At 39.9% G+C, this 24,111-nt stretch overlaps 1 protein-coding gene across 1 annotated transcript; it reads right to left on the minus strand.

Annotated features, from left to right (window-relative positions):
* Positions 1–1,109: 1,109 nt before the first annotated feature.
* frmpd4 (FERM and PDZ domain containing 4) lies at positions 1,110–22,937 on the minus strand. The gene is made up of 17 exons (XM_026375706.1): positions 22,807–22,937; positions 16,937–17,053; positions 12,063–12,223; positions 11,733–11,835; positions 10,923–10,968; positions 9,844–9,948; positions 9,157–9,264; positions 8,667–8,798; positions 7,935–8,054; positions 7,700–7,836; positions 7,294–7,420; positions 6,994–7,083; positions 6,585–6,767; positions 6,284–6,404; positions 5,229–6,188; positions 3,494–4,702; positions 1,110–2,842 (listed from the first exon to the last, which is right to left on the minus strand). Exons 1-17 carry the CDS (start codon positions 22,845–22,847, stop codon positions 1,620–1,622), a joined length of 4,983 nt encoding a protein of 1,660 aa, XP_026231491.1. The 5' UTR covers positions 22,848–22,937; the 3' UTR covers positions 1,110–1,619.
* Between the last annotated feature and the right edge of the window lie 1,174 nt (positions 22,938–24,111).

Below are 24,111 nucleotides of genomic sequence, written 5' to 3' on the forward strand. Positions count from 1 at the left end.
TTGAAGTTTTAATGGCAATCAGTCGTGAAACCACAGTTTCATTTCTGATCAGTCGGTTGGGGATAATGAAACCTAAGCCTGGGTTCAGGTTTACCAGCTCACATGGTAAACATGCTATTCTGACAACAGGGAGAATTGTCTACACTCCGCTATGGTTTCTTTGTGGCTATGGTTGAGTAACATTTACTTTTACTTGTGCTACTAGGCAGACTTTAATCATGTTTGGGCCTTTATTTGAGTGCAGGAATGCTGGTGTGAAAAATAATCAGTGTATAATCTGATCCATGTATTTAATAGTTAAAAAGCACAATTGGAAAGTAGCTTTTTAGCTTTGCTAGTTGCATGGCTCTAGGAATCGCAACATCTGTCATTCTACCACTGTTGTCCAGACTTCACAAGCTCAGCAACTACTGTAAAGTTTGTACAGAAATGTTTCACAGACATACATGACCATAATAAATGTGAAGGGCTAAATGCTGATCTCTTTCATTTGTTCTTTAATGCCTACATGCAGATGTTCCCCTCAGGATGAATTGTAATAACTTTAGTGGGCATCTATATTCCCATCTACTGGCATATCCCATCTACTGGCGTAACAAAGCTTGAATTGTGTCTTGGTCCAAGAAGCAAATGTTGGCATCCTAACACACTTAAGATAACATTTCTTTCAGCACATTAGCATTTAGTTACTAACTACTGCTGTTCCGACACAGCATCTATGGCATTACAGATCAAATAGCATGGGTGTGGGCTGCAAATACTCCCCCCACCCCTGTTATCATCATTATTATTGCAAAAAGCAGTTCAGCCACTCAGACACAAGTATGACATCATTATTAATTATTAAACATAGTTATGAAACTAAACATGGCTTAAGCATGTTCCTTGATGAATAATACAATTTTGAGAGCAAACCTACAATTTAGAAATGTGACTCCATCAACTGGTATTCTGTTTAATTGCTGAAAGAATTATGACCATGAATTGGCAGGAATTACTACAAAAACAAATAAAAATGTGGCACTGCCTTAATGCTTTGTAATAAATCCAACTTTATAAGTAGACTGAAAAAAAAAATCGAGACCTTTTAAAAAGTTTTTATCGTTTTAATGGTGTTGACAAAAAAGAACAGGGTATTACTTAGTGTTCATGTGTAAAGTATTCATTAAATCAAGGTGAATCCAGCAAATGAAACAGTCATATGTTTTACTATTATCTGAACATGTTGTCCTGTGCAATGATTTGTCTACAGGTGTATATATAGTGTATGCATTACTCCAACATAATATATATCTTGACAAGTTATAAACAAGGTACTAATAAGGTTGTAATAATCTACATTGTAATCCCATATAACCAGTAAGTCATTAAAATAATCCCTATTTTGTAACGTTACATAATATACTTGACGGAAGGGTTGTATGCTTCTTCATAGAGGCTTTAATATAATCTATTTAAAACTCTAATGATTTATATAATTGTATATCTATTTTACATAATAAAATACTGTATACACAAGGCAAGTTTTTTTTTTTTTCACAGCAGTTCACATTGGTTGTTACACCCATGTCTCTTATGTATGGCTTTAAACTCAATAATCAGGACAAAATAACAACATATTATTTGTTGAGCATTGTTTTCAGTGAGTGAGTTAGTGTGTTTATAATAGCAGACATTGTGGCAGAGTGATGTGTCAATGCATTCACACTTTGGTCACTGGCGGAGCTTCCTGCAGCTGCCTCAGCAGCTTTCAGAAGACACACGTAGTTCATGACGATCTCATCCACCTTGGCTACCAACTTACGCCGCTCTCTCTCAGTGCGCAGGCCTTCCACTAATGACATGCAGGCTTGTGTTAAACAGCAGAGTGTATGGAAGCTGTGTGTCAGAGTAAGTAGCAACTCCTCTGGGCTGCTGTACTCCATGGCCATCTGACTGCAGGCACTGCTTAGCACTTTGGCCTGCATAAAAAGCAGCTGGGAAAATGTTTCCATGTCAGCCTTGCTGACCTCAGACCTCTCACCTCTGGACAAGTGGCCGACGCTAGAACGCAACACGCCGATCATCTCCAATGCATCTTTCCGTGCAAGTGCGAATCCTGTGTGAAGGCTATAGGTTTTTCCCTTCATTGAATTTACATGAGCTAGCCTTGCTTTAAGGCTTCTGTCATTCACAACAGTGGTCATGTTACTGTCCTTAACTTGACAGGCTGCTTTCTGCTTTGTGCTTTCCTCACTACAGAAAGAAACTGAGCTGACAGAGAACAGCGCATGTGGAGACATATCTCTGCCTTCAGCATCGCCATCTGTGTTTGTCTTTCTCCTGAGGAAGCAGTGACTGAACGGCCTGTGGCACCTCCACATACTCAGCTTTGGCGCTGTTGACTCTGGAAGCAATATGGAGGCCCCTCTTAGCAGCTCTCTACCAGATGATTTCGAGGCGACTGAACCAAGGGACAAGCTCTTAGGCAAGGTTTTGGAAGAGAATACCCTTTGTACTTTTGGGGCAGACTGCAAATTTTGACCACAACTCTTTCCGGTAAGTGTGGCTTTGGTTTTCTCTAACAGTGCTTCTAAGCTCATGGAACCTGGTATTATGGTGCTCCAGCTTCTCCTGAGCATCCGAACCCTGCGTGGCTTCCTGAGACTGCCTGTTGTAAGTTCACACGATGATCCGCTTAAGGGGAATGCCAGGGCGTGTGGGTCGGTCTCAGGGCAGGCCTGTGTTAGCCCACTGGGCTCTGTGCTACTTTGTAATGATGAAGGTGACATGGTTGTGGTGGTGGTCTCATTACAGAGAGCTAAAGATGACTCTTCTTCAACCTTCTTCAGCTGTGTGCAAGCTACACTAGGGGTAGCAGGAAAACAAAGAGAACTGTTAAGCATCTCCCTGACAGCACATCTTCATCTCTAACAAAATGTTTCTATTCATTAGGCTTAAAAATGGTTTATTTCCTCAAACTGAATTAATGTACTAGTCAAGAGCACAGTTTGACCATTACGGAAATACCTTCATCTGTTTTCATGCAGTTGTTACCATTAATAGCAGCCTTTTAAGTAAATTTTTTTTTTTTACACTAAGCTATTCTAATTAGTCATCTTTCTTCAGTTACCTCAGTACAATAAAGGTAAGTGAAATGTAGTTTGTAGCAATCACAAATATTTTACACAATGTGCAGCACAGTCGAAATTTTAGTAGAAAGCAGTTCCAATGAAAACCTTTCACACTTAGTTCTGCAGATTATCCTGTGTAATTGTTTCTGGATTGACTCCTTGTTGTAAGACTGTTGAAATCCAGTTATTTAATTCTGTGAGAATAACCTCACTTTACTAAAGTGAAGACAGAACGCTTAGGGAAATCTCAAAAATTGACAAATAAAGACAAAACTGTGCCTTGAAAAATACTTTCTCATTATTTGTCTTAAATGTCCATTTTGTTGCCTTCATCCACTAACACACATAATTAAAGTGTGCACCCTCCTGGTTAGTTTTACCTGTGGTTTCTTTTATCTTGGGCATCCTGTGACTGCCATCCCGAGGAATCGTGAACCCAGGTTCAGCACTTGTAGCTGCATGGATCTTCCTCAGCAGGGTGGGGTCCATGGGATGAGCAGCTTTTCCTTGGCCTGGTGGCCCGTAAGATTTCTCCTCAGCAGTTACATAACTCAGCCCCCTGAGCGTGGACTCTGATAGAACATGCATATTGTCTGTGGCACACAGGGGAGAATCCATGGGCGTGACACAGCTGCTGCTCCCTGTGCTACAACCAGCATCTATAGAGGAACATTGTGAGCTTTGAAGAGAATGAACGCCTTCACTCTGTATTGATGACATGCGCTTGCTCAAGTGGTAATCGTATAACCGTGTGACGTCTTGCTCTGATGGTGGAATCTTAATTTGTGGCTGCTCATTATCCTGTGAAGCAGCATCTCCCTCTGCATGGATGGGCGTTTTCGATGGGGAGCGGAAATGGGCATTTAGCTGTTGGCTTCTTTCATCCGAGTCCTTTTTCTCTCCCTTTACTGTCAACCTGTCTGCGTGGGAAGCCTGTGAGTCATTCACACATTCTGGAGAGAGATTCTCTGCCATTTTGTTTCCAGTCGCTCTCTGCTGCCATTTCTGATGCCTGTCTTTAAAGTGAGTTCGCCCCAGATCAAGTTGATTCATGTAGTAAGAATCTCTCACTGTAAAAGTGTTGTACTTCCCAACAAGATGAGGGGGTTCCTCTTTAGCTGTTGTATCTTGAGACGCCATGTGCAATCTGTCAGAGGATTCACAGGTATTGCCTTGGCTTTTGCTCTCTGCCTCCTTCTGTTTTCCTCTTTGCCTGTTCACCACTGAGCCCATGTGCATCTTAGTGAAGTACTCACTCACTGATTTTATTTCCATTGTCTCTGGCTCCATTTCTCCACCATTTGAGTGAAATATCTGGGAGGAGGCAACAGCAGATGATTTTGCCTCTTCCTGATGCTCCTGGGGGTTGTACGGCATAGCTCTTGCTCCACCATCGCTAGGTGCAGCCATCACAGTTTTTCCCTCATTCATGGCATGGTATCCTTCTGTCATGGTTACATGCATCCTCAGATGGTTCTCTGAGTGTCTCTGTGCACTAGCCAGCTCTGAGCTCTCTGTCATCTCAGACGAGTTTGTCTCGTTGCCAGAATCTGAGGACTCAGGACTAAATGCCCGTGATAGCTCTACACCTGTGTATCACAGAAAGACAAACACCTCATTAACGACATCATCTGATGCAAATGGATAATATCACATTAGGAAGAGAGTCAAATATAATTAATGATAATGACAATGTAAATCAGCATGTACCATAAGAAAAAATGTTTATGATGACACAACACAAACAACAAATATAAATCACTACATAGTAATATTCCACTTAAAATACAAGTTTGTGAATCTAAAAATACTTACAGAATAGTCAATAGTTTAGCAACAAATATTAGCAACAAACATTTGGCACTGTGCAATATGCTTTTAAGAAAAAAACAAACAACACTATCCACAAAACAGGAACAAATCTTGAAAAAAATGAATGATACTCCAGTGAACACAACTGTTTCTATGCTCAAATGAATGAAGAAATACTCACACAAATGGAAACATAGAACAAAATGGGCTTTATTGAAAAAAAAAAACAACAACAAATCAAAAGGGAATGGCTGGAACATGTGTGGTGTTAATGGATGAACGTTACAATAGTGTAAGAAGGACCTGTGCTACTCTCTGACTGTGCTGGACTCTGTTCCTCAGATGCAGCAAGGGCCTCAAGTGCCTGTAAGGTAGACACCACTGCATCGTCCAGAGGCTCCCCATGGCTCTCTGCCTTGTGGGTGGGCACTGAATCTATGAGAGATACTGGGATACCTCCAGTCCCAGCCCCCTGCTGCTCCTCCTCGTCAGAGCTGTCCCTGAAGCCAGGAGGAGGAGCAGCGATGGCCAAGTTAAGAGAGTGCAGCAGTACATCATTGTCCTCCTCATCATTACCCTCTGGCGGGGGAGGGAGGGAGGTCAAGTCAATGATGTCATCACTGGACCCAGAGAGTGAGAGCAACATTGGCTTGTCAATGTCACTCATCACCGTGTCCTCCTCGCAGCTTATGTCATCCTCATCCTCTGCATCATCTGTTGTCTCGGCGTAGCAGATATCGTGCAGCAGTGGCTCCTCAATGCACTCAGTAGGTCCAAAGATTTTGGTTGAGTACTGATAGCCATCCCCGTCTTCTATGGCATCCATCATCTTATAGTCCTCCTCTAGACGCCTGTACATTGGGAAGTGATTGTCTAGAAATTCTGTGCTTTCATCCATAAGTCTCTGGTAGCCCAGATTTTGGGGGTTTACACTGTCTAATGGAGGATCTCCAAATATAAAGGAGACCTTTGCACTCCTAGAAGAGTCTTGGGGTTTGGGCCTTGGGATATTGAGGTAAGTTTGGGAGCAAGGGGTTCTGCAGCACTCCACTCTCTCTGCCATGTGCATTGAGTGCTGGGGTTGGTGAATCTCAGTAACATAGACTGGTTGGCCCTCACATCTCCCATGATCAAGATATTCACACTCCTGGTCAGAGTAATCTTGACTGCCACTTTGGCTGTTTCTGTCTTCACATCCTTTATGGGGTGTGCTGTATGTGCACTCAATAGTCTGGTAGTTCTGCTTTGTTCTTGCTGCATGGGCTGCAAGGGGGAACAAAAAATGAAACTCATATATTTAAACACAAACTAGTTTGATTAGTCATCTTGTGATAATTTTAGATGACCCTTTTCCTTACTTTCTGCATTTTTAGCCACATTGAAGATGGAGCGTCGAGAGTCCACCAGTAATCGGTAATAGCCAGCAGTCAAACAGGCCAGATTCATTGCGTCAACAGACTCCATTAAGAGAGTGATGGGCTGTGAAAGAGGCAGATAAGCAGATGTCAATGAGAGCAAAATAAATGAGAGAGTGGAGGTGCAGAATGAGATTATAATAACTGCTGAATAGACTAGTGTTGTTTGAATAAATAACACAGTACATATTCACAAAACCAGTCAGCACATGCTTTATTTTAAAAGGGCTGAAGGTTTGTTAACCTTTACATCCAGGACATGTAGTTCCACTCTAACTCTGTTGTCATCTTCTGTATACATCTCAATGCGATTCACATGACTGAAATCAGCCAGAAGTGCCACCAGGTTTGTTTTGGTGTTAATCACATGACTAATGCCATATCTGGGCCCCACCAGCAATGTCACCTCTGTGTGCTTCTCTCCCTGCTGTAAAAAGGGGAAGAAAGTCAGAACACAGTATCACCTTCTACATAAAAATTTGCAATACTGTATGTAACAGGGTTTCCCCTAAGTGCCTTTTGCAACAGCACCACTGACATGACCACATGTGATGGTGATAGGAGTAAAACGACATAGCTTAAGCAAATCACTTGTGCACAAAACAATCTGTGCTTAAATCATTCGGATACAGTAGCAAAATGGTTTCACTTACTATTAGTGTTGATTTAAACACCCGACCTCCATACAGTCTTAGGTCACTGAGATACTTCAGATAATGTACCTTTGCCTGCAAGGCAGTCAGCTGCAATTGGAAGGACACAAGAGACGTAGGGTAAGATACAAGCTGAAGCTTTTAAATGACCTAATGTGCAGCATCTTTTAAAGCCACCACCAAGCACGTTGATTTTGAAACTTAACACTCCACTAGGTGGTAGTCAAGAGTCTTTTCAGATGTGGTGCAAGGAAAAGAGAGAAACAGGTACAGAGTGCTGAAGGCAAGGCGACACTCTACCTTTTTACCAGGTGGCACCAGGTTCTGGTTGGTTTTTAGGATGTGAGTGAGGGCTTTTTTGATGTTCTTCTCTTTCATGCTGGAGAGCACTGCAGGAGGAAGGAACAATGCCAAACCCCACTCCTTCCTGCAGATGCGTAATTCATACAGATTAAAAATTACTCTATCACCATAAAAACTATGAATTCATCATGATCAAAGATTCATTTTCAATATAGATCAATCACTGGCAAGAATATATCTTCTAACTTTGCAGCAGAACAATAGTAAGATCATTATTATTTCATGTATATTAGCAATATTGAGTACTATTATCTTCTAAAACTGGAATAAGTCAAAATTGCTCTGTAGATAGGAGACATGCACTTTATTGTAGCGAACACAGTGTGCAATCCAGTTTACTTACTCTATATACTTAAGAGAAACTTTCTGGGACTGCTTGGTATTGATGGTTAGAATATACATTTGTAGGGCAGCCAGACGGAGGGCTGTGTCGTATTTAAGCTCTGACCCAAATCTCTCTAGTACCACATCATTACAGCTCTAGGTGAGAGAGGAGACAGGGAGAGTTTATTCTTCAGTCAGACCTTGTATCATGAAATGCGTCACATTATGTATTATCTGCATTTACTCATTTTCACCTGAACATAGAGGTACTCAAATGCTATTGCGTCTCTCCTAAGCAGCTCCACAGGATCCTTTGGGACAAATGTGATGCGAAAAAAACACTTCATCTTGTGTGACCCTGGCCTCTGTGTCACCTAGAGCAGTCGAATACAAGGAGGCTCCCGTTAGCCATGAAGTGTTTGCATCTGCAATGTCTAATCACAAGTGCTTACTCATTTTTTAGTTATATTTTTATACATATAAAACAAACAGGGGCAGTTTGCATACATTTGATTTATAATACATGCAAAATCACAGTCTGTGATCAACATTCAATACAAAACAATTTCCGTCTGAGATTAACAAAGTTTTTTGAATCTTGAATATTGAATAACAGTGATTAAAGGAATGATTAGACATTTTGTGAAATATGTTTGTTGCTTTCTCACTAATAGTTAGACAAGAAGCTCAATGTTATCTTAAGCTATGCTGCTAGTGGAAGCATAACATTGAATGGGCAGATGTGAGGCTGACAAAAATATCTCATTTAACTATTGGCAAGAATCACATATTTTGCAAAATGTTAAATTATTACACTTCAGAAAGTTTTACTTGATACAAATAAAACTGATAAAAAGGCTGCAGCGTTGCTACAGCATGAATATAAATACATATACTGTGTAGAGAAGTGTGGTATCGTCCTTCTGTTTGGTAATCAAACCTGTTATATACCTCTGTCTCTCTCCTGTTTATTAGAAATGTCTCACCTGAGTCAGCATCTCTTGCTCATGCAGAAGCATGAGTTTGCTGGCAGATCCCTCAGATCTTTGCTCCAGCATCAGAGAGAAGTGCTCGATGCTCTTAATGGATAGCTTTTCTTGCAGGGTCAGGATGACGTCCTTTGACATAGACAAAGTCATTGTTAATGTGACGTGAGAGTTGTGCCGATGCAGCAGCCTGCTTGTGTGCAACTCAGTGCGATAGCCACAAATCATTTTCACAGCTGAGCACACAAAAACAGGATAACTGGAGATAAAATCAGAAATTAAACTGCAATAGAAAAAATTAAGGGGCAGTCTTCCACAGTGAGGAACAGAGGGCAGTTTTAGTTTTAATCTGTCTCTGAAAGTCAAAGTGCAAACAGAAGTTTGCACTTTATAATGTACCAGAATAAAGGAGTAACATTTAAAATATACATCACTTTAGGTTATGTAACAGAATTTCATAGTGAAACTAGATTTTTTTTCCAGCACCTACCTTAATGGAAGTGTTGCTGTCAAATTTAAATGATTTTGTCTGCCCGTTCTCCAGGTACACCTTCAGAACATTTGGCATAAAAAGAAGGGAGTTGTCTTTCACCATTTCCTGAAGATAGAAAAGGTATAATTTAACAACGAATCTCAGGTTGTTTCTATACTGTATTAAATGTCATCAGTGGAAGTTGGGGTAGAAGATTCTGTAAGCAGAGGTTGTGAGACCCCTAGGAAGAAATGAGCCAGCTATTCACTGGCTCTGAATATTCAAAGAAAATTGAAAGGATCAGATCCACTCTCACATTTTTACAGAATGAAACTACAGCAAATACACAGTTAGCATAGTTTAATACACATGTAGTAGGGTCCATGTCATCCTGTGCTAAAAAACTCTTCTGTGTGACAGATATAACCAACTGAGGAAGTTCTCTGTGAGCAGGTCCCCCCTTTTCTGTCAGTCATACCCGTATGCTCTCTATTTGATCCCACTAATGGTAGTGTAATGAATAGTAAAAAAAGAGGAGGTGCAGTTTTGGTTCTTGCATGTCTTCGTTTTACAGTAATTACTGTCATTGTGTTTGGGAAAATTGTCTGTTCCATGCACCAGCTTTAAGAGTTCAAATCTGCTGCTGTCATCTCCTTTTCAGATGCTTGAAGAACTGACAAAATTCATCAGGATCCAGTGACTTACAGGGACTTGGCCGTTGATGATGACCTCTTCAGCGAAGCGTACTTTAACAGGATTAGTCTTTAACTTGGCCTTTTTGGCTGCACTGATGAATGCTGATTTTGGTGACTTTTAGGAAGGATGAGAGAAAAAAAAACAAGAAAAACAGATATTTAAAGGACAATCCATTCTTTCAGAGATAATTTGTGTGTTTTTCAGCTCAACACAATTCAAGGACGTGTTTCCTTCTTGATGTGTGATGACCTCCTATTTCTCTACTTTGTGCTGATGCAATTAATGTGGCACTTGGGAAGGACATGAGAGGAAGGGCACCATCACTGCCGTTGTGTCATTGAGTCTGCAAAGAAACGCCTGGTAAATGGAAATAATTACAGGCTAAATTATAAGAGCTGCTTGGTCTTGAAGTATTACGTCTTCGTTTTCGTGCAAATCAAACCCTTACTCGAGTTTAACCTCTTGTTAAGTGACTCATCATGCAGCCTGAAATACGGACACCATCCAGAATTGTTAACTGAAATTCATGATGAATGGATGTATTTTATTTTTTAAGTTTTAGAAAATGTTGAATGGTGTAAGACAATACAATACTGTCACAGTGTTTACAACATTGTCAGATTTCACCACACATTTCCTGCCAAAAAGAAACATATACTGTTTCTTGCTTTCTGTGAGCACACACTGATGCTTTGGTCTATTTTTGGAGCGAATTCAAGCATAATTCTACTTCCACTGACTTATTATGTGAACTGTAAACAAAGGCCGAGTATATGCTCTTGGCACTATGTGTTCAGCACCATCTGGTGCTCTGTGACTCTAGTAAATGTTGATGTGGCAGGTTCATCTGAGGGCTTTCAAGTATCTGACGCTACAACATGAAGACTTGGAAAGACTTCAGCGATTGGACTCGTTTTGAGTTAGTTGGGGTCTAACACTCAACTAAGACATTATTGACACAGTGCCCACACAAACATGTGGCATGATTAATGTCTTGCTTTCATAGAGTCAACACAATAATCATCTCCAAACACAAACAGACTACTGGAATGTACTCAGTTTCATTCACTGAAGATAGGGAAACTTACTGGGTACGGCTGAACAACAGTCAGCAATATGGACTCCTTGCAGCTCCTGCAGGACACAAAAACATTTTCATGAATAAGTTAAATTCTGACTTTAAAGTTTCTGACTTAATTTTTTTTTTCTTTTTACATTTTCACATAAATAACTAATAAATAAACAAAAGACAGTGGTTAAGCAAATAAAAAAATCAGTTTTGCAGAAAACAGTTTAGTTATTACATCATGATGGACATAAGTAGGAGGAACATTGTGTCCCAGGGATACTCCTGGCATCCCTGTCTTGTCATAGTAGTGCTTAATTTTACTGCAGAGACAGGACTCGTTCAAGGCCAGAGGAGCTGTGAAAGAGTGGCCACATAGGCACTTTTCAGTGCACTAATTTACTGTTTACAGACTGCCACCCAGGTCATGAGAGGGCCAAATGCTCAGAGCCAGCCACTCAGCTGTTTCACTGATATTAATCAAATCAGACACATGGAAAAAAAATCAACACTAGCTTCCAGCTACATGTAAATAACAGTGAATAGAGCAGGTGGCCAGCATATCTATTCATCAGAAATATTGGACTTTTTGGTGCTTTTAGATTGACAAAATCCAGCAGTTTCTTAGTTGGGGATAAAAATAAAAAATTAAACACAAAGAAACCTATAAAGAGAAGCTACAATAATTTGTACATCCCTTATATGTTTCATTGTTTTACACCATTGAAGAAAAAGGGAAGTGACGTAACCACCTTTTTATCAAGTTGTTTTTAGTATTTTGTTGCCTGTCAACGACAGGAAAATGACACCTCGCCTTAGTGTGTGATCATACCTGACAAGGTCAATAACCCTTTCCCTGGGTGCTGAACTGACTGGCTCATCATTAATCATGATGATCTCGTCTCCTGGGATCAGCTTGCCTTCTGATGGGCCCCCTGCAGAAACACACCAAATAACAGTTTAATGGTACAAACTTTCTCTTGATTTTCTCGGTTTCTTGTCTTGTGCTTACTAATTGAGGGATATTAAAATCAATAAATCATCAATGTAAACAACAGCCTAAGAGGGTTTATTCTCCCCTTTGAAGATGATAATGGTGATGGATCAAACGAGTCATGTTGTATTATCTGTACTATTCAGCGGATAGCTGCATCACTGTTACCTGGTGTTACTGAGCGAACCACCACAGGTTTCTCACTGCCTGCCACAAAGCCAAAGCCAAGCACTGGGTCTCGTCTCATGTCCACCTTTCGGGGCGCTGGTGGCACAAACTTGTCTCCGTCCAGCCGAATCTCCTCGAGGGAGCTGCTCTGGGAGACGTGGCTGTGAGGAATAAGGAATGATAGAAAGGATGCTATCATGTTCGGTTGATTTTCTTACATTGTAAAGCACCCAGAGTGGTTTTGTTGTGAGACACCTGTTATGGAAAAAGATTTGTCAAATTGGAAATGGAAATAATTTGTTTTTTATAATATTTAGTGACTGTGTAATAATTATGACATACTTTATTAATTCCTTGGGGAAATAGTTTGATTAGACATCTGCAGAAGAATATGGTGATACTGTGGGTTTTCAGTGTCTTGTCCAAGGACACCTTGACATGTGGTCAGGAGGAACTAGGAGTCGAGCCACTGACCCATTCATCCTAAATTATTGCAGATCCTACTCCCCCAGTATTCTGACAATGTGCAGCATATTGTAAAATGCCCTAAAAGAAGTCAAAGTGTAAGATTCTTAAACAGACACCTAAAACTGAAACGGCCTAATATTACCAAAGCAGAACAACTGCTACTGTACGGACATGAGCAATGACAATAAAGACATAACATGCACTCAATGGAAAACTCCCTAGAGCCTTTTAATGGTTAGTATGGCAACACTAGTGCTTTGTAGCCAGTTTGGCTCTGTAGAGCATTTGCAAGTTGTATTTAGTTTGTTTACTGTATGTAAGTATAAACCTGTGAGACTAAGCAACATTCATGCCCATTAATTAACATTGTCCTGTACGTCAATGTAAGGAACCTTTTGCAGATAAATAATACAAATAGCCATGTTAGCATCCACTCATCACTGCGCACTTTAGTGTGTTCAGGGACAGTAAAGAGTGTAGGTCATCTGTGTTTTTGAAACAGTTAGAGCCCAAAAGGCTGCACAATAAATATGCTAAAGAACTAATTGACATATATATATATAAAAAAAAACAACAACAGATAGATTTAATTAAAAAAAAACATAAACTAAACACTAGACTAATCAAATAGTAGAATAACATAAAATACAAAAAAAATGATTAACAATTGACAGTGAATTCAAATAATATTCATAATAAATGTGCAGCCCTAAAAATGTAATGGTCTAACTCTACTGAAAATGGCTGTCCTTTGTTTGATTAAATCCAAAATATTTAAGGACAGCATGCCAGATATCGTTTTGAAATAAGCAGCTAGTGCTATTCTACATAAATAGATCATGTGGGCGATGGTAATCAAGCTCCAATGTTTGTATTCTCACATTGCAGATACTGTATCCACTGTTTGCTTCAACAAGGAGCAAATTGAGGTCTCTGTAACACCGCTATGTGTTACAGTCTTGGTAGTCGCCTTGCCACACTAATAAAGACGCAGGTTGACGCTGTTGAAATCTCCTTACTCACTGAGATTTCTAGCTAGCTACAAATACCTGAATAGTATTTGACCTACAGTACACTTGCTGTCATCAATGCATTTTTGCTCTTTGCAAAACAGTTATCATTACCTTCAGCATATCACATGTTCTGCGATCAGTTTTTACAGTGTCCCTCTATCTCCCTGGCTGCAAAAACAGCAGCAGCACAGTATGGTGCCAGCAATGTTCGTTAATTAAAGCCGTGGGCAGACAGTGTGTAATTCACAGTTATTCTTGACACATGTACTATTCACCACTAAATACTAACAATTAATCTTTCGAGGCACAAAGACATGGAGAGATCTGTCAATTGCAATCCCAAAGCCATGAAAAAAAAAAAAAAAACACATCAACAAGGGCAACAAGTTCAAGTCTAAGGGACTGTCAACCGGTATTTTGGAGGAGGGTTCAACTATTTATTCCACGAGCTATGAAACAGCTTGAACATGTGATTCATCTTTATTTTATTAGGAAATAAAATGCAGCTGCAAAAGAAACAACAGAAGATAGGAGAAGGTGGAAAAAATCTTTTAGGCTCTATCAACATTTATTTGTTTTGTGATATTATCAGCCTTGACCTCAAAGTGAGCCCAATCTCCGTGATATCAGATACCTAGCCCTGAAACAAAAGGAAAGAATCCAAGTCATAAAGATAAATATTAGACTTTACCAGCCTGTAAACACAGACTTTATTAGACAAATCTAGCAAAAGGGGGAAACTTTATTGTTTGAAGTGGAGTTAAAAGGCTTAACGTGTAGCTACAGCTGAGAACAGACTTTACTGAGCCTTAAAATGAACCCCTTATTTTAATTCTAGGGTTTGTTAGTATAATAATATATGTTTACAATGCAAACTTGTAATTAGAAAAATGTTACTTAAAATGTAATATAAAATAATAATCTAGCTGAAAAGCTTTTTGTAAGCAGTCTTATGGTAAGACATGTATTTGAAATTAAGATTTTATCAAGATTGTTTCACTTAAACATTTATATCTTCCATAGTCTTTCACCGATGAGCTTAGTAACACATTAAAGCCAAAGCATCGTCTTCTCTTTAACACAGCTCATTGCACGAAATAGTTAACCTAACCTTTCATGAAAGCTGCAAGTCTGATGTTTGTTGAGTGTCATTTTTTCATATACAGTACATTAGTAACATACATTTTATTGTAGCCCATGACCGTGACTTTGTGAGTTTTCTTGCATGCAACTTGCAACAGAAGGCCACAGTCAGACTCAAGCAGTTAAATGGTATGCACAGTAGCCATCCAACTACCAGCGTACTGCAGAGGCCGAATCTTTCTTAGATGTCAACGTCGGGATCATCACACGCAGCCCACAATGTGAGGCAGCACAAGCAAGATACAAGAATATCAAAGAGACACTTAGAGACAACCGATAGATTTCACCATTCTAACAAATACTGCTGTTTCATACCGTTTCATACTGTTTAAATAACTAAACATGCTGACAGTCCTTCTACAACAACTCATAATAGCAGTTACTGCATCCTGCAAGTGTACATTTCTGAAGATCCTTCTAATAAGCAGTTTGTTTGGATTTGTGTGTCGGTTTTATCTCTAAAATGACAAATGCAACAGATTGTGCACAAATAAAAACCATATGGACCTGTGCATTCAGGAAGAGTGCTGTCTCCTCCCCTCCATGGCCACCTGCTAAACATGGCTGGATTCCCATTGTGCAGACAGTCATGCATCTAATGGTTCCTAATCATACCCATTAGCTGCTAGTGTAGTTCCTCAACCCTGCATACAGCAATCACAAGTTGCACTGTGTGCCATAGAGTTAACAAGATCAACAGAAATGAACCTCCACAAAGTGCTGCCCTGATTGTCACGGTACAAAGACTACTTTCCTTTCTTAAAGTATGTTTTGCATAAAGTGAAATAAGGTCATTACCAAAAGCAACATCCTATTACCCTTGTTCTGAAAGTCTGTTTTGACACGGCTCACAACTTAATTTTGCTGCAGGTGTTATATTTGTCCTGCCGGGGTACACAAGCTTTTTTTCTTTTCAAATTATGCAATCCCAAGCTTTTATTTTTATTTTTTTTTTTTTTGCTGTGTCACCCCTCCTTCTGAAAGAACTAGCTGCGTGTATTTCCTAAATGGAAATCTATCTTTGTCTGTTACTGTAAATGTGGTAAATGCTTTGAGGAAGTCAATTTAAATAATGATGTTCACCTTACACTGTGAAATGAGATTGACATTCTCCAGTGTATTTCAATGGAGAGGTCTCTTCACTATGTTTTTTTAAATAAAATGTTGCACTGTAAATATTAAATGGCTACAGATTTATTCATGCACTCCCGTCACGCAGAAGAGACATGTGCTCCATTGAGAGCTACAGCAATTTAATACCATCAACCTAGAGCCTTGACAAACTCAGATGGTCAGTGACAGTCACAGACAAAGTCATTTGATTATTCACTTGTCCTCCTCAAATGTAGAAAGCCACACGAGGAGCCAAAACAGCCTCCATGATCTTCCTCATCCAGACAGAGTCGGCATCCAGTACTTTCACTGCTCTTTACTTCTTATGTAACTCCTCTGACATCACGCTTCTCATGCTGTAACCCATGTGTGACAAGTGATCACCTCCTCTTCTGTATATCATGCAAATATACAGATTTCTTTTTCATATTTGTATTTAGAGAACAAAAACTACTTTGCATGGATACGTATAACATTCCATTAAAGTATCCTAATATCTGTTGTACAAATGAAAGATGTATTTAGCATGTATGTACTACATGCTAAATGCTCAGGGGCTCATACCTGTATTGTACATGCAGACATTTTTTTTTTTACATCTAGTATGAAAGCATATTGCACATCTCTTATGTGAAACATCTAAGGAAAACACAGCCAAATCAACAGAACAGGTGAAACAAGCAAACACACTTTTTTTTTTACAATAGAATATGTGAAAATAAGCATAGAAAGAAGCAGCAGATGGTTTCTTTTTACCTGCCTGTACATATATCCAGAAGTGCCAATTACAAAGGATCAATTACGCTATGCATCCTCTGAGGAGCGTGCAGACTCTCCGATCAAAACATGCCTCTGAACAGGTGAATTTCCTCCTCAGCAGCAATGCATACACTCTCACACTCAAAATCCCTCTTCTGCATTTGGGAGACTGCATGAGGAGTATTGTGGGTGTGCGAGAGAGAGTGAGAGTAGGCAGAGCGGAGTGCGTGCAGCAGCGGAGGGAACATAGAATCAGTATTCTGAACGCACACTGTGGAGGCAGTGACGTGGCTGGAATAATCACAGGTTGGCAGCGAGTCTGAAACATCTGGGACAGAGAAAGCTCCCCCTCAGTTCCTTTAAACACAGGGCACTTACTTGATGTAGCAGTCACGCCCCTCTCTATTGGTGCCCATGTCCCATCCATTTGGGGGTCCCTGTGAAGCACTCCAGGTCCCTGAAGGGGGAGGCCAGCCTGATGTTTTTGTCCTGTGGCTGCAGAGGAACAAAGGGGAGAGAAGTCAAGCATAGATCAACTTCATATTTAGTGGTTTTGTTAAAGCCAATTTGCACAACACCACCCGCGATAACAGAGATACCAACAAATAAATAAATAAATCAGCTAATCCACTGTAACTCCAAAATGATATTAGTCATAGAGATACTTTAATTCTAATAAAAATACATTAGCTAGGGGCTGATGCGAAGTGATAAGAGAATGTCTGATTCCAGTGTGATAAACAATGTCCCACAGCCACAATTCACTCAGTGAACACAAATCAAATTAATTACGTAAGCTAGACACACAGGCGGGGTTGTCATGCCTCACTCTTATGCTTTGAGAGGCATGAAATTGGTTTTATTTCTAGATGTCAGCACATTCTTTATTAAAGAAGCCCAGAGGACTTCTCTAATAAAGTAGTTATTTGATTTGTTCAATGTCAAGACACTTTGATAAAGTCACAGAATACAACCAGCTCGTACCACCGTCTGTAAAACGATTGATTGTAGGCCACTGTATGAAATGCAGTGTGTATCTAAATTTTACCAACAAGACGTAATTCTGCATAGACCTTTCACTGTGCTACAAGTTGGCAGAGTGCAGGCATTGAGTTGAACTGCAGTTGATTGGAATGGTTTCATCTGTCTTTTTGTCTGTCCCCCCCACACCTTGTCTTCCCTTTATCTCTTTCTTTGTGTCTGCACAGTGGTGATGCTATGAACGCGGTGGCAGTAAGTTATGTCACTTCAAAGGCTTGTCTGCCGTGTAACAGGGCTCTTCGCATTCATTATTCAAAGCCCCTCTTTCTTTGCTTCTAAATGGTTCCCCAGCTACTGTACTGCTGATAATAAATTGTGCGCAGTGTGCCTGTATTTGTATGAGAGTGTGTCTTAGTGCGTGTGCCCATGGGCATGCCCACTTCATGAGATATGAATAAAATATTACAAGCTCATCAACACAATGTATAAGCTTAAAGAAAGATTGCACAATATTGTAAAGCAATTCAGTGGAAAAAGTAATGCAACTTAAACTAAGGTACAGAAGTCAGAAGCCACCGTAACTGGTAAACAAAGCAGTCCTAAGTGCTACTTGTCGCATTAAACCATCATTAATTCATAAAAGTACAAGTACTCTAGCTGAAAACTGAGTTTTTCTTTTGCGCACTACATTTTAAGTTGGCTTCTGAACACAGCAAGCAGTCTGATGTCTTTCTGTGTTTGGGGGATATTTGTGTTTCCACATTGATATGGATTTATTTGACCTACAGTACATTAGCTGGGAGCAAGCCTCGGTTGTGTATATTTAGAACATGTTTCCTGCAGCTCAAACGATGTGGACACAACTGGATTCTGTCTGACACTGTTGGACCAATGTTCACTTCAACGATGAGTCCTACTTGTATCCCCAATTTTAGCTTCTGGGCTTAAGATAACACCCATGTTAAAATGAGTTAGATGTGGCAGATGTACACATTGTACTCAACAGATTTACTGTATTAAAGGTCAAAGAACTGTAGCACATGAATATTCTTCTTTTTGTTTTTTTACAGGACTACGCCACCAGCAGTTATATGTTTTCCAAAGGTCTATAGTACAATAAAGCATTTTGTACTTACAGTTTCAGATGCTGTGCCTTGAAAATATGCTTCTGAACTGACAAATGGCTCCACAAAATCCATTTTCTGTTTCTCAGCCACTATGTCTCTGTATTAACGGCACAGTCATAGATACTGTGATCTTTGATTTCTTTTGTCTGCAGGCGAGAGGTGCATTATGCCACTGAGTCACGGCACTCCATCTTAACATAGAGGCTGAAGAGGTTCACCCACTGGTGGACAGTGAAACTGATCTTCCCCAGCTAGCATTAATAAATGATGCCTGCAAGTCACATTGGGCTGAGTAATCGAGCGCCAAGTGGGCAAGCCATGCTGCACAATTCATGAACAGGTTACCCAAGAGTCAGAGCGAGTACAATTAGCACAAGTTATTCAAGCTCCAAATGTAAGTTCCTGAGCAACCGCTCTCAGGGCAGATCCCACTAAAACTACAAAACGCCTAAAGACGTTTTATTCTGTTTTGTGCATTTCTTTGGATTTTGCCTACTTTACTATTCAGACATGCCATAGAAATATTTGTAAAGACATAAAGACAACAACAAATTCAAAACCAAAAATAGACTCAGCTCAACAATGAGTAAAGTATAACACAAAAATAACTCTTCTTACAACAGCAACTAACATCACGGTTTCTTCATATAAATTTACAGGCAGAAAAGACCGTTTGCTACCCTGATATCTCTATTACAACGAACATTAGTAGTCTGTTTTCCAAATTTATGACTAACTATAATTTGGAAGATGGCATAATTCTGCTGTCAGAGATGGGGAGACGATCACTTTTCAGTCCCTCATCAAAGTTGCATGAACACTGTGATCCTTGCTTTATCACAGTAGTTCACTTTTGCTTTCATCTCTCTGAATACAAGAACGTTGCAAAGAAGCATTTTGGTGTGTTATAAAGGCTGAAATCCTGTTAATGCTGAAAGTAACTATGCATTATAGACAAGCCACAACTAAGACGAGCATATTCCAACACAAACACTCCAGTCAGTTTGAATAATTTACATCCACAATCTCCATGAGGCTTGGCTATACAAAACCACACTCTGATGCCACATGTCTGCCATTACGCATACAGACAATCAAAAAAGTGCTTTTTTATGACACAATTAGTTATTTTATTTCATCTTATTTCTGACAGTACAATACTTTAGCCAGTTTGGTGTGTGATTGGATACTGAGATCCCGTTGAGGTCACACTGAATTGTATTAACACGCTCAGAGAATAACATGTTTGAAATATTTTTTAGATTTTTTTTATTTACCTGTCACTCCACTGTCTCTTTTAAGTTAAAGTTAAGTTTAATAAAAGTAAAAGATGTTTTTTTTCACTTGTGTGACAGGAAGTGTTTCAAGTATGCTTTAGAAATGCATGGTGAAGAGGCTGTGATGCAGCTCTCTGTGCTCTTGAATTAAAGACATTTATGCAGAGACGGACCACTAATGTGATTCTGTTTGGATATGAAATCTGTGGAGAGACAGCAGATAAGATGACCATCTCTTGGGAGGAGGCCGGCGAGTGGAGCAGAGAAGTGCCTCAGACAGAGAGGAACCTCTCTGATTAAAGGCCTTATCCTTCTGCTCCTCTTTTAGACTGCCTCTATCCTGTTGAGGGTACAAATGAACCACCACTACTGTAGCTCTAAGCCTTCGGTCAAAATGGCACCACAGCAAAACATGGTCCAATCTGCTAGTTCATATATATATATATATATATGTCACTGTTAAAGTGAAGCTTTCAAACATGCTGCTGTTCTTACACATAATTGGTCAATTTCAGGCTGCTCCTGCCTGTTTTGTGACTTTTTGTGACTCCACTTTACGTTTTATTTATTCTACTTTGCAGAGACACTGTGTTTTCCTAATGTGTGAGAAACCACTTTTTAATGAAACAATATGACATGAATGTAACCAATTCAGACAGCCTGAGTGACTAGAATTTGTACTTTTTCCTATACAGTGGCATAATGCAGTAAAATAGACATTTTCTACCTAATAATACCCACTTCAGAATAAGAGGGTCTATTTTTCCCATTATTCTAACTGAATATTGTATTTCTATGTTTGTCTTTGGAAGCAGTGATATTGTTGCCATGGGCAACTGCACTATCCTAAGCAGCTCTCTGGTGCCTCTATATAGAAAGATTTTTGGTTAGTTAATCTCCTCTGGGTGGGAATAAAACATCATCTGGGAAACAACCCAGCCACTGTGATCCTGCAGCTAGTTTGAGGTGAGGTAGTGAATCCTGCTGTCTCTAGTTTACTAATACATCAAAGCACAAGTATTCTTAGATCATCATATTTTTCATATATTTGTATACACCTCAAACAGCTTGTCCGTGGTATTGATGATTAAATATCCAGCTGTAAAAATTATATAATAATAAGTAAGTATAAAAAAATACTAATGAAAGACATTTGTTGTTTTCATTATTATTTCATTATTACATTGTATTTTACTAAGTCTCATGTGCTTCTCTGTACTTTAAGTAAAACATTAGCCAAATATAGGACAGAACTAAATAAATGGTTGACTGCTCTTTGATTTGAACAGTATCAAGTACGACTGATCTTTTGGTCTTTGTGTACTCTCCTAGACATTTAGGCCAATCAATTAGTGTCCAGACATGATTTCCTGTGTAAATGCAGTCAAAGCACACAGTGAACAATAGCTCAATATATTAAAAATAAATAAATGAAGCACCACTCACACACCCTACTGAGTGAAACAATCGCTGTGATGACTGATAATTGACACTTTCTACATGAATATGTGATGCTCATGCTCATTATCTCCCGGGGCTGTGGCTGACAAACCATTTATAACAACCACTAAATGCATGAAAAGTATAACAGCACTTGCACTATAGCTCAGCCACAGTTGTACATTAACCATAAAAAAACAGTGCAACTGGCTATGCATGGATTTGCAATAGGATTTTCTGTAGATGTTTGTGTCATCTCAAATTTGTGCTGGCAAGTGAGAGGGAGAAAATAAAAAAAGGGAGTGGAGCAGTGGTAAGTCTAATCAGGGATAGCACTGTGTGGCATTATTAACAGTGACACTGTGAAGTGACGTTTGTGGCCCGCTGGGAGCCGCATCATAAATCCTACCATGGAGAGCCACTAACAGGAAACAACAGTCCTGTCATCAAATGGAAAATCCCTTTTACCTGCGTGGTTTCTTGCAGGAGCGTTGTATAACAGGAGCTGTAATTAGCAAACAGCATCCAAACAGAATATTAAGAGGCAATATTGTGCGTTAGCTCTGTGAAAGCTACAGCAAACGCGGTCATCTACTCGTCCTGATGTGATATTTCTGTGAAGTGATGAAACATATTACCAGTGCAGTCTGCTGATGACTCATAAGTAAAATGAAATGCAACATGGGCATTTTTGGAACATCCAGTATCTGATTCAATATTTACCATTTATAATCAGATGTTGCCAACACCAGTGGTCTGTAGGGCTTCTGATGGAGCCAAATCTCCTAGGAGGATTACTGTTCACTGAGGTAGATTAACTCAATCTACAAGACCCATGGCTGCATAAGGTGAGGTATCTGTACTTGCAATGAATGAATTCCTCAGGACTGATGATGTTACATCATAAACTTAACACTTAACAAGGTTTCAACTGATCTACATCACCTGTAACTTTTCAATTGCAGGTTCTGGCCTCAGGTACATGAACCTAACTCTTTTTAAGTGACCCGTCATGACTGAATGAGTACACTTCCGCACTCCAGTGACTGTTTACACTCAGTTATTTATGTCACAAAGACATGTACATAAAAGCACACAAAGCAACAAACCACATCCACTACCTGCAGTATGAGAAATGTATTAGCTCGAGATACAGACAGTTTAGATACATAAACTGCATCAGCTTCTGCTTCCACCCCCACTTCTTGCTACCTCGCTCGCTCATTCATTTCACATCATACATGATTGCACAACTTGCTCTTATGAGCCATCAATAACTCTGCACTTTAATCACACTGTTTCACATGACACTCCAGTGTCGCACTCTAAAACATGCCTCTGAACATACATACTGTAACACCACCTTCTCAGTACAGGCACAGCCACAGGCAGGCAAAAACACAGCAGCATCCATTGGACTCACCCTGACAGCTTTGGCATCTTCACAAAGCTGAACACATCCATGTGTGCTGCAGACTGCAGTCAATGCAACAAATTCATCAACATCACTCCAACTCCATTGTCCCACTGTCTTTGTCAGCGGGGAATAAATAATTCAGGAAAAAAAAGTGGAGCTTCCACAAGTCAGGTGGAGAGATTAGTCCTGTTGTCTGGGTTTCTGCATGGCTGAGTGATTGCTGTGTCCTCGCCTCAGCAGCGCAAATCCACAGCCCATGGAAAAGGATCTGGCAGCACAGCTTCCCCTAGTTACATCCTTCAAAGCATGCCTCTGTTAGCTGTGTTAAGCCACCTTCATTTAATTTCCATCGCAGTGGAATGATGCGCTGGAGCCACACAGTAACAACAGCTCTGGAGAGAAGCAGAGAGAGCCAGAGCGAGGGGCAGAGTCAGAGAGGGATGGGCAGGAGAGGTGGTGCTGGGAGATGAGAGAGGAAGGGAGAGAAGAAGAGAAATGTGCAGGGATGTTGTGCGTGTGTGCATATGTGTACGTTAGCGAGGGCTGCGAAAACTGCTACCAGAGGATGCAGCCAGTTTCCAAGATTCCCCAAAAAGGTTGCTCTCACCAATTCTCAGCCATGTTGCGTTGCAGGAAAAGAATGAGAGAGATAAAATGAGATGAGACACACAGCATGGTGCACACATAATGCAAACTCAAGAGCAACAGCAGGGAGAGACAACTGGAGAGACAGGAAGACTTAATGTGTCCCCTCCCCAGCTGAGGTTTCACAGCTGCACATTAGGATGCTCCTACTGTACATTGCATTTTTTTTTTTTACTTTTAGAAACAGTTACGCAGGTGCGTGCGAATTATTCCACACATTCAGCCATTCACACGAACATACACAGCGGAGAGAAGACGAGGGCTGTTGTGATTCATTTCATTTCAACTAGTCATGTTAACAGATGCTTCAAACTAATGTCATCCCTGATATTTCTTTAGATCAAATCTTAATATAATAATAAATTCTTTCTCTGTCTAGCTCGAGATGAAATGCTATTTCAAAGTACGTGGGATTCTATATTTCATGCCAGGGTTTCAAATGCTGATAAAAAATTCAATGAGCAGGAAATTGGCCATTTGCCATAAAATAATTCCATGTTTCAATATTCCAACATCTAATTCCCAGATGAATCATCATTTTACTCCAATTTATTACTCCAAGGTGAGAAAAATCACCCTTCTTAAATCAAACGTCACAGATGAGGCACCGCACGTCAAAAAATCACCCCGAGCCAATTAGCCTTGATCCATAGAGCTGCTTCTTCA

The sequence above is a fragment of the Anabas testudineus genome, chromosome 21 (assembly GCF_900324465.2).
Source record: "Anabas testudineus chromosome 21, fAnaTes1.2, whole genome shotgun sequence".
NCBI classification, from domain to species: Eukaryota; Metazoa; Chordata; class Actinopteri; order Anabantiformes; family Anabantidae; genus Anabas; species Anabas testudineus.

What these genes read in the sequence shown, in the direction of transcription:
- frmpd4 (XM_026375706.1), bottom strand. Translation starts at nt 22,847, where the DNA reads ATGGATGTGTTCAGCTTTGTGAAGATGCCAAAGCTGTCAGG. An exon ending in GGGCGTGACTGCTACATCAA is followed by an intron (nt 12,224 to 16,936) that starts GTAAGTGCCCTG and finishes TATTCCTCACAG; the next exon opens with CCACGTCTCCCAGAGCAGCT. An exon ending in ACAGCAACACTTCCATTAAG is followed by an intron (nt 8,799 to 9,156) that starts GTAGGTGCTGGA and finishes TCTATGTCAAAG; the next exon opens with GACGTCATCCTGACCCTGCA.